Genomic DNA, 11,899 nt, shown 5'->3' with positions numbered 1-11,899 from the left:
CGAATGCATGCCAAGTTTCGTGGACTTTCGTTTATGGGGGGGACTTACAATAAAATAATTTATGTGTACATTTAGTGACCGTACACCAACAAGGATTCCCGGGACACTGAAAGACCGGGGTACACGAAACTTGGTGGGCATGTAACCCCACATGGATAGCATGGAACCATCGCTTTTTGTTTTGATCTGTAGCCCCCCCCCCGCTGGACTGGACCCCCCGAAAGGAGGGTAGGGCAGACACAGTTTTCTGTGAATATCTTGAGAACCGTAGGGCCTAGGATGACCAATTTTTTGCGTACGTTTGCCTCCAGGGGTCATGTAAACCCATTCCATATGCACACATGTGCATAAACAGATACACACGCACACACATACATTCACAGTAATCCTACGTATGACACATACTCACACAGTAGACATATATACGCATGCATGCACATGCACACACACAGACACATAAACAGGCAAACACACAAGCACATGCACGCACACACACCCACCCACACACACACACATAAACATAAACATGTACACGCACACATGCACACAATTCAAGAATTTCTCAGAATTATGAACAGGCAAGATGGGGGTGGGGTTGTATAAAATGTATATTACATGTGAAATCTATGAACTAATCATGTTTTGGTACTTGTTGTCTAGCAGATGCCAGTGAGAATCGAGTGTGCATAATGCAATTCAGTGAGACAGTTAGAATCATATATGCCTTTCAGCGTGACTTATTTTTGTGGAAAACATGTGCTGGACTGGGCGGCGGTCATATTTTGTACCGCTCTGCGGTACATCTAGTTGTTGTAACCATTTGTCTGTGTCTAAGCTTGAACCACAGTTTAATCACAGTTTTAGATCAATGAATGAGCAAACTCTACTTTACTCCATTGCTTCTTTCTTATTTCATTCACAACATCAGATTAGATCAATAATGGTAAGTTAGGAACAGTGACTATTTAAAAATCTTGGCTCTTTCACATACTGGGGTTAGTGGTCAAGGTAAGAGTCTGCAGCTGTAAAAGAGGTCTGGCTTTTCCCAAAGCTCATGGTGGGGAGGGGGACAGCACATGCAGACTCTCCCTGGGTAGCCTAGACCCGTGGGAGGCAAAGAATTGGTGGGAGGAAATAACAGCGCAATTCAAGATCCTGGCATTACCTCACCAGTAAAGGATAAGACGAGGGAAAGGAATTGCTACATAATTAAAAAGCAAAACCTCTGAACAGAGAGCACAATCATGAGATCAGGCTTGCTAAAGGACTCTAAAACCATAGTGTGGATCATTTAAACAGACAGTATTTTAGGTACCAATTTTGATAATTCTATGAAGTTGACATCTTTCTATGGATAAGCATCTGAAGAGTGCTTCATTTGACTCATTGGATATGGATGTAACCAAGGCGGGAAACCTGGTCTGTGAGAGAGTGGCCCCTCCAGGCTCCACAAAGGTAACTCTTAGTGACACAGATAAATGGGTAAGTTAGATCTGCAGAATAACATCCTAGGGCAGTGTACAGTGCCTATATAAAGTATTCACTCACTTTATAAATGGAATCATGGTCAGTGTAATTTGTTTTGTTTTTTTACAAGGATTTGGGGGAGAAAATGAAATCTAATGTTAAGGGGAAAACAGATTTCTACAAAGTAAAGTAATTTAAAATATATCATGGAAAATTAGCAATTGCATAAATCTTCAAGTCAGTATTCGATAGATTAGTCTCAATTAGACTCGAACATCTGGATACTGCAAATTTACTCCATTCATCATTGCAAAACTTCTCAAGCTCTGTCAGGTTGCACAGGTATCGGATGTGAACAGCCCTTTTCAAGTCCAGCCACAAATTCTCTATTGGATTGAGGTTTGGGCTTTGACTCCCCAGAACATTTACCTTGCTGTCTTTAAAGCGCATACACTACCGGTCAAAAGTTTAGGATCACTTAGAAATTTCTATTCCACTCCATTATAGATAGAAGACCAGCTGAGGTCAGTTGCATTGTTTTTTTTAATCAGGGCAGCAGTTTTCAGATTACATTATGTGCTTACATGCAGTAATTGCAAAAGGGTTCTTGACTCTTGTAGAAAGAAATGGCTGATCTTTAATGCAATATCTACTTTGCCCATTATCAGCAACCATTCATCCAATGTTCCAAAGGCACATTCTGTTTACTAATCTGATATAATTTTAAAAGGTTAACTGAGAAAACATTGGAGAACCCTTTTGGAATTATGTAAGCACACTATAACTGCACTATGGAAGTTTACCAGACCGGGTAGCGGATCTGTAGTTCGATGGAATGAGACATAAGAAACTACAATTTTGACTTGCATCTGATATCGCAATACATCATACTTTCATAAAATCATGCAACATACTCTACCTCAGTGGTCCCCAAACTACGGCCCGCCACCTCATTTTGGGTGGCCCCCCAAAACATGTCCGTGGTATATAGCAACCGGCCCGCACGGGAGTACGACATCGTCAAACTATAACCTCCGCAATTTCCCCCATTCATTCTCTATGGCGAGTCTTAACAGTACACATGTAATACTGTTTTTGTCCACTGGTGGTTGTTTTGGCGCTGTTTCGCGTTTGCCATCAAAAACGGAATGAAATGTAGGCCTATCTGCAAACAATGTAATGAGGCTATGCTGACTGCATCAGTGCTCAAAGTATTCTAAAAGTTTATAAATGAATTGTTAATAACTAACTAACTTATATTCAAGTAATTTTTCTGGGACTTTCTGGGATAATTATTTTTATTTGTTCAAATGTTGAATGGTGGTCATTTCAGACCACTTCAGCACTTCATAAAATTCTCATAGTTTGAGAACTTTACATTTTCAGAGTTCAGAGTTCACACATTTTTAATGAAATATACTTTTGGGACTACCTGCTAATACTTTTGGGAATGCAAAAGTCTTTTTATTAGTATTATTTAATTTGAGTTACATTTTACACTGATATGGCATGATGGCAATATAAACACAGCTAACAATGGTATTAAATTGCAAAAGCCTATAGATTAAATGTAATGGAATATTCAACTAAGGTAGACTGCTGTTGTTCACAGCACTAAGCTATTTATGGTTACTGATATACTCCGAGTCTCTGGCCCTCTCTTACAGCCAGGCATAGTAAGCTGGCCCTCGGAAGAAAAAGTTTGGGGACCACTGCTCTACCTTGTCTGTGGACATCGTTATTTGCAAAGCCAGTGCTGGATAAACAAATAGCGTGCGAAAAGTGCTTTGGTGTTGCTTTAATATGCGCTTTCTTCAACAGTGGCTTTCTCTTTGCCACTCTCCCATAAAGCTTTGACTGGTGAAGAACCCAGGCAACATTTGTTGTATGCAGAATCTCTCCCATCTCAGCTAAAGCTCTCCCATCTCAGCTAAAGCTTTTAGCTCCCTCAGAGTTGTCATAGGTGTCTTGGGGGCCTCCCTTGCCTGTCTCCTTCTTGCACGGTCACTCAATGCACGGTCACTCAACTCACACTTTATACTTAATCACTTGCGAACATTCACTGTCCTCAGGTGATCTCCATTTCACTGATTGTGATACTATAGCACCAATTGGCTGGACCTTTGTTGAATTAGGACAGTGACTTCAAAGGGGGTGAAAATGTATGTAACCACTTATTTTACATTTTATATTTTTAATTCACATTATTTTGTAGAAATCTGTTTGACATTAAAGTTTTTTGACATTAAAGTTTTTGACAAATTCTTGTCAAAAAGGGCAAATTATATTGACAATGATTCCATTCTTAAAAGCAATAAGGGGAATATATATATATATAATTATATATATTTATATATATATATATATATATTTATAATAGGCAGCCGTGGCCTACTGGTTAGCGCTTCGGACTTGTTACCGGAGGGTTGCCGGTTCGAACCCCGACCAGTAGGCACGGCTGAAGTGCCCTTGAGCATGGCACCTAACCCCTCACTGCTCCCCAGGCGCCGCTGTTGTTGCAGGCAGCTCACTGCGCCGGGATTAGTGTGTGCTGAGTGTATTTCACTAAGTCACGGATTGGGATAAATGCAGAGACCAAATTTCCCTCACGGGATCAAAAGAGTATATATACTTATACTTAAAATACTGTATATATTAAAGGGTGTGAATACATTTGTTGACACTAAATAGTTATTTAAACTTAAAATGGGGATAAATCAGTCAATTATTGCCATAATACATTGGAACAATAACATTGGGGTAAACGTTGTTTTTATTGCCTAGATGAAGGTAGGAATGGTTGGACCAAAAGGGATGAAGTCTCACAATTGTCCTGAGAATGCAGCTCGTGAGAGGAGTCGGGTGAAAAACCTGCGAGAGGCATTCCACAGGTTGCAGGCCGCACTACCCTCTGTCCCTCCAGACACCAAGCTCTCAAAGTTGGATATACTTGTTCTGGCCACAAACTACATTGCCCACCTCACAGAAACATTGGATCAGAGCAGGTGCTTCAGTGATCACACTTTTTCAAGCAAGGCTGGTGGATTTCTGCATCCCGTTAAGGTAGGTTGAGTAATTAATGTACACAATACAATACATACAATAATACAATTAATGATATCTTTACTAAGGGAGGGGGGGGGGGGGTCTATGAAAAAGCTCACTAATTCTTCATTACAGAAATGGCCGATGCGCTCTCTGCTGTATTGTGGAAGTATGGACAAATGGCTTACAGGCATTCCAGCCAGCCAGGAGACAACCACTGCATCCCCAGTGACCCCCAAACGTTCAGTGAATATGTAATGCATTTGCAGTTCTATCTTATGTTTGCTTTGCATACTGGGAATTCACCACTCACATTTTCAAAGGAGTTAATTCATGGCCCCAATGGATGGTTGTGATCTCAAATCACTGAACACTAACAAGCAATAAAACTTTTTGTATCATTAAACATTTACAACCCATCCACATGCCATAAATCCTTTGTTCTCTTTGTGCTTTACATTTGTTATATGTGCCACAGAAAAGTGAGTATGGTACACACAATTTATTTTAAAAAGTATTTTCCAGTATTTTTTTAAAAAGTATTTTCCAGCGGTTTTAACACAAAACCACCTGTTGCCCATATGTTGTCCTTTTGAATTAGTGACCCTTTATTGTACTTAAGTCTTCTTTGACTGTGTTGTGCCTTAAATCTGTATTTGATGATCAATCAAATGTATAGCGCTCAAAGAACACCCAAAATATAATAATATAATTTTCTGATTGCTTAAGCACATTTTTTGTAACTATTGGCTATTTTTTGCAAAACCCTACACACAAATAGGAAAACCTTGGTATGGTATCAATAAAAAAACACATCTGGCTTTTGCTTTCTCTGTGCACAGGGTAGGCTATGTCAGTTTGAGGTCATACTTTTGTCATAGTTCTGTAAACATACAGGGATCCAAACTTCAAGTATTGGTGTTTATTTACACACAAGTCAAAACACAAAATAGCAATTTCACTGAAAAAAAAAAAGTCTATTCGTGTCATCTCTCAAAATTTCGTCTACATCACATGCAATGTCCTCTAGTCCAAGGCACCGGGGAAAATATATTCTGGAATGCTGTATCCAGGCCTGACATGATGCCTGGTCAATATCCCCACATGTAGACTGATTTTTTTTATTTGATTTTGCCTGTAAAAGGGCTATTTCTTACTCTTCTTACCCTTCCACTTCCCCCTTCCTCGTCCTCCTCTTTGTCCTTTTCCTCTAACTTCACCTCCTTGTCCTTGTCATCCTCTCCCTCTTGCTTCTTCACCTCTGCCTCCTCTTCCTCCTACTTCTTCACCTCCCCGTCCTCTTCCTTGGCCTCCTCTAATTCTCACTCTTCCTGCTCCCTCCATTGTACTCCACACGGATAGCTTACCTGTGGCTTATTTACACTGCTTAGGCAAAGTGAACTAATTATCTAAAACAGTTTTCATAATGTGACAGTGTGCCAGACAGTTGGCAAAATAGTGTAAATAATAGGCATACATGTCTATAGTTTTGTTAGGAGTGTGTTGATCATTTGGAAATTGAGTGTAAAGCAGTGAGTTGTGTTTACAGTTCTGCAAAAAGAGTGCTGTGCAGTGGATTATACAGTTTTGTGTGTGTTACAAAATTGCAAACTGAGTGCAAAGCAGTGTTTGTGCTTTTAGTTTTGCAAACTCGGTGAGTGGTTTTGCTATAAGTATTAGTAGTTTTAGAAATTGTGCTATAAGAATCACGGTTAGCGTTCAGAAAAAAACTAATAAAAAGTAATGGTTCAAATGATGGAACAAAGATAAGGCTGATTATTCAGGACAACAACCACACAGGCCATGTTTAGGTCTAAACCATGTTTCTTTTAAACTAAATGGGACTGGACAAAATTAATTCAAGGGATGTTAGTTAAATGAATCTTTTCCATTTTGAGACATACCCAAAACAAGTACAGAATTAGTACATTACTTCTTGACTGAAATCTTGAGTGTAAGCTCTTGCACAACATGGGCTTGGGTCCATGAGGAAAGGGGCAGTTGTCAAGGCTAACACTATAAATCTGTCTAGCTGGTTAATCACCTCCTCTTCTATCATGCTAATGACTAAATTGGAATGGAAAAAGGCATGCCTCTGAGACGGGATTTAGTGTCAAAGGACAAGGAGGAACTTTCAGCTAACTAAGAATAGCACCAGACTCATACTTGGATATGTCTTGGACAATTAAGGTTAATGTCACAGACCAGAGAATGTCATTCTCATTTTATAGATCTAAAGAAAATATCATATATTGTCTGAAATAAAATGGCTAACCTTTACCTTTGCAGCTTTCAAGTATATCAAGCCAGTTTAAAAAAAAACAACAAAAAAAAAACGTTTTTTTTATATTTAGGGGAGTGTTTCAGACTTGACCGAGGAGAGTCTGGAACGCTGAGTTGCCTTGAACCTCAAAATAATTTAAATATTTGTAGCTTCTCTTTTATCACATGTTAGATAAAGGTCTTGATGCACTCTGTCTTGGAGTGTGTCATGAAGAGCAGAACAGATGAATACTCTCAAGGATTAAAGTTTTTTTTTAAATAACTGCTAACAAGCATTTACCCATTTTTAAAATATTTCTGTCTTAACACAGTGTAGTAAAAATTCTTAAAATCGAGGTAACACAGGCAGCAGTGAAAAAGGTACTATCTAATTATGATCAGGGATGAACATCACGACTGGGGACATATTACCAGCAACACAAAGTTCCATCAGCAAATCCAAAACAAATTGCTGGGGCAAGGTCCCCATCTTATACCCATGTTTTTAAACAAAATCATTACATACATATAACGCGATACATGGACACTTGAATGAATAAAAGGACATGAATAATCAAACTATAGTTTCAGCAGAGACAATAAGGATTAAACACACAATACCCCAATATGCATCCCTCAATCTTTCCTGCTATTGGTGGCTGCATCACTTGATATGTCAGCAGTATTTTCTGCAAAAGCATAGGCAATGCATAAGAAGTCACTTGTCTGCCTCCGGGAAAGCCCTCACTATCCTAACAATGAATGTTGCATGGTTTTTTATAAGAGAGCCTTTTAGAGAGCAAGTTTGATGTACAGAAATGTATGTTGCAATAGTGAGACACTCAAATGAAAAAGAACACCAATTCCTACCAACATGTTATGTGCATATTATGCATCACCCACAGAGAAGAGATACTATTTTCTGATTGGCTAGTGGGGTGGTTTTTGATTCTGAATAACGGGACACCTATGAAGTAGATCTCGTTAAAAAAAAGTTTAATCAGCTTTTCATATCAAAGCTTATGAATGGTAACTATAACAACCATAGTAGCACGACTGGAAGCAGGCTTTGCAACAATGGAATCAACTGTAGACAAGCTTTCCACCGCTATCATGGTTAGGGCCGAAGAAAGTTGTACAACAAATTGGCTTCTTTGTCGATGGAACCGCTTGTTTCCTTGCACACGTACTGTAGTGAACTGAACCGTATCAATCAATGGAAACAAGCCATAAGTTATCAGGCTGCTCGACCAGAGACAGAGCAACAGACACACTCCCTTTTCCAACCACTTTACCTCTGAGGATCTTCAGCCTCACATCCAGTGCTGAACCCACCGGTCGACCATAACCATACCAATCCCTTTCACCATTTGCTGCATTGGCTAGCAAAGTAGCTGGCTGCAGGGCAACGCCTCCTGTCCTCATTTTTGCCTCAACCAGCGATCTGATTAAAAATGCGTCAGCCAAATGTAATGTAATGTAATATAGTCAATGTATCTATTCCACAAGCTGCGGTACGGTTCAGAAGCATCGTATCAGTGGCCCGGTGTCTGAAAAAAATACACATGATTTTAAACTCATCCAGAAATGTGTGTTCATGAGATCAACTTTTCTCCCAGACTCCCACTATTCGGGATTTATTCAGACAGTATGGCTACTAGTGGGTTATACATATTCTCTTTTGGTACTACTAATTAGTAAGTAGAGATCACGGCTTACAAGGTCATTATATAAGTATAAGTATAAGTATATATACTCTTTTGATCCCGTGAGGGAAATTTGGTCTCTGCATTTATCCCAATCCGTGAATTAGTGAAACACACTCAGTACACAGTGAACACACAGTGAAGTGAAGCACACACTAATCCCGGCGCAGTGAGCTGCCTGCATCAACAGCGGCGCTCGGGGAGCAGTGAGGGGTTAGGTGCCTTGCTCAAGGGCACTTCAGCTATTTCAGATATTAAGATTATATCAAGAATAAAGGCCTAATTCGTCATGAACAAGAAATTTCTGACTCACTAGTCACTAATACAGGCATTAATTAGGTATGTATTAGTGGCTAACATGTGAGTCTTAAAATAAAGTGTTACCGTTATTAAAACTGCTTACTATGGTTGAGCAAGAGCAAGAACAAGAATGTCTTGGGTGAATGTTTCTATTTGTAGTTTTTAATTTAGTGATAAATTACCATGCCTATTTGTATTGAGAGTGAAGTTTGCCTCTTATGTTCTTGCAAGGGAGGCCGCCGTGGTTGGATAGCATAGTGATATCAAGCAGAGGCGCACCTTGTCAACAGGCAAGGCAAGCAACTGCTTGGAGCCCCGAGCCACTAGAGGGGGCCGAGACCTGGTCTGAGACCTAGTCTCAGCGCATTTGCCGGTGGGACAAGCGAGAATTTCGTCCATAAAGATTGAATGATTGAGTGCTTTTGCGTGCTCCTGTCCTGTTGTATAAACAGTGCATATGTGCATGTACTGTATGCTATGGCCTTATAAACAGCGGATCTGTGTTCAAAAGAGTTAAAAGAATCCGTAGCCTACATATTTAGGCTACTGTGGTAAACGTCAATCGAGGGTGCAAAGTGATGACGGATCAACATCGGAGTTGGGCATTGAGTCAATACATTTATGGTAGGCTAATGTTAATTAAGTAAACGTGTGACCAAACACATTCCTTTTCACCGTTTTGGATGGGTGTTGTATCAGAGGAAAGAGTTCAAAAGTAAACTCAAAGAAAACTCAAGAAAACTATTGGAGAAAGACATCAAAGATTTCAAAAAGAAAAAAAATTGACAGAGACATGGGCGACTATCAACGTCTACAGATGGCGCCTACATGCACCTACCGCAGCACCGGGAATAATACGAGGAAGATCGAAGTCGGCAGACTTAGGCCTATTTCCCGGGAGTTCCACCTCCCTGGACTCCATCAGCACAAATTCTGAGAGCCACGCTTTTTTAGGATACGGCGACACTTCTCACCAAAGACAAAAACATCTGAAAAAGAAAAAAGAAATGTAGACATGGAATAAGATCACCTCCCAAAAATCCAAACCCGGACCCGCAGTTACAGAATGTGATCAACCTTTCGAGTAAGCCAATTTCTGATATAGCCATTAGGGCATTAAGCAAAGGTTTATCCTTTGTCCCGACTTCGGGATGTAATGAATTTAATACGATTATTGATGTGCAGCAATTCATCCGTAGTCTAAGACTAAAATAATTCTTTAAGGATAATACACATGATGTTCCTACGACCACACAGGAGAATGAGCACAAATACGCTTCAACCACCAATGGGAATGCACCGATACCTGCATCTCTAAGGAACACTACGCCATTCAGAGGTAAATCTACTTTTATTCCACCAAAATTCAGAAATTCATCAGTGGATACATATTGTAGATTGGTGGAAAGAGATGTTACTAAGATTTTAAAGAAAAATCTTCTAAATGAAGAACAGCGAAAATAACTAAAAAGAGGACAATTCTGTTGTGATTCAAAGTGCCGACAAGGGCGGGGCAATAGTTATCATGAACCAAATCCTATATGATCAGGAGGTCAAGAGACAACTGGCTAATAGTGTGTTTTATAAAAAATTGGATCATAACCCAACAAGGGTCTTTAAGACGCGTATCCGTGATCTACTCAACTCACTAGTATGATAACAAAAAAAGAACATAGTCAGGGAGAAAAATTGCAAAAACTAGCTGAACCCCTTAAAAAAAATAGTATTTGAGGTTTTTGCATTTTTGGCATCCTTAGGGCATGTAGTCAACATTTCTTGATGATAACATCAAATTTAGGTGGTGGCAAATTTTTTATTGGCATATTTCCAAAATGGCCGCAGCTGAGACGCTGAAAACCAAAAAAAAATATTTCAGGGTCTAATAGATCAATTTTGATGGTTTTGATATCAAACTATACGTTTTCTGGGGTGGTTAGTTCATTTATGAGGTAACTGAAAAGGTCAGAGGTTAGGTTCATATTTTAATTGTCAGGGTGATGGTCAATTTGGGTCCAAAATCCAAAAAAAAGCCAGAGGTCCTGGGTAAAATTTGTATGCACTTCATTTAGCGGAGAATATCTCAACTGTTATAGACTAATATGACCCCACTGAACAACATGGGATGTGTGCCAAAATCTCTACCCGGGACGAAAGTCCTGAAAATGACCACAACAGATGACACTATCATCACACTACAGGTGAATGGGACTTTTTTCCCCCTTTATAGATATCCCCATACATATGTCTTTGTGTGCCTATTATACCACATAACAATTGTTCTGGCTCATCCGCAACTCAGGAGTGAAAAGATCAATATTACCACTTCATGATATCTGCATAGCACTCACACATTGTCTCCCAGCACTACATGTGCTGACTGGGTGTGATACAACCAGCAAAATATCAACCAAACTTGCAGCTCTGAACACTGTCCACAAACCAGACAACTCTTTTCTGGTTCTCAATGTCAACTGTCCACAGCTAACAGAGTGCAACACAAATGGCAGAAACATTCTTGGTCAAATGTCTCAAACCATCAACGGACATGGAGACATTTGACGACCTGCGCATTGCTGCGTTCGATAGTAATGCCCTTAAGATGGACTTTGAGAGGGCCGCTTGCACCTCAACTAATGCAAGAAAACATATACAAAGAGCCTATTCAACAGCAGCTTTGGGTCCAAACACCATTTACAGACACCACCTTGATCTTAAATGCAGATGCTTATGGTTTTGTAAGAAAGGGGAGTTTATTAGTCCCTGAGATTGTAATCTCAAAACCTGAAGATTTACCAGATCCCTGCTCGTGTGGCAAGTGTGCACACAAGAATGGGTGTCCCTGTCGGGTAGCTGCATCACCATCCCCATACCTAGACTCTGTTGTGAAAGTTTTACCTTGCAACACAGGGAATAAACCTGTTGTTTTGTATTTTTCACTTTAACGTTCCAATGATAATAGCAAGGTTGGATATAAACTTGGCAGCCAGGCAACCAGGCAACATTGTACCATTGCGGAATGAAAATCAACATTTTACAGATATGAAGTTATAATAATACAAATTATCATAGGAAATGGCAGGGCAACATGTGGTTTTTTGTAATTTCCTATGATACCTACA

At 39.7% G+C, this 11,899-nt stretch overlaps 1 protein-coding gene across 2 annotated transcripts; it reads left to right on the top strand.

The window, feature by feature from the left end:
• Positions 1 to 1,088: 1,088 nt before the first annotated feature.
• On the top strand, positions 1,089 to 4,931 carry LOC121711432 (transcription factor 23-like). 2 transcript variants are annotated; one of them, XM_042095047.1, is made up of 3 exons: positions 1,089 to 1,455; positions 4,252 to 4,530; positions 4,648 to 4,931. In XM_042095047.1, the coding sequence occupies exons 1-3, from the start codon at positions 1,351 to 1,353 to the stop codon at positions 4,768 to 4,770; spliced, it is 507 nt and encodes a 168-aa protein (XP_041950981.1). In that variant the 5' UTR covers positions 1,089 to 1,350; the 3' UTR covers positions 4,771 to 4,931. The 2 variants fall into 2 exon arrangements, with proteins under 2 accessions (XP_041950981.1, XP_041950980.1); XM_042095046.1 differs by having other exon boundaries at positions 1,091 to 1,482.
• Positions 4,932 to 11,899: the final 6,968 nt, after the last annotated feature.

The sequence above is a fragment of the Alosa sapidissima genome, chromosome 6 (genome assembly GCF_018492685.1).
Source record: "Alosa sapidissima isolate fAloSap1 chromosome 6, fAloSap1.pri, whole genome shotgun sequence".
Classification (NCBI taxonomy): Eukaryota; Metazoa; Chordata; class Actinopteri; order Clupeiformes; family Clupeidae; genus Alosa; species Alosa sapidissima.
The sequence above is the reverse complement of the archived record's forward strand: the minus strand, read 5'-3'. Positions and strand labels throughout refer to the sequence as shown.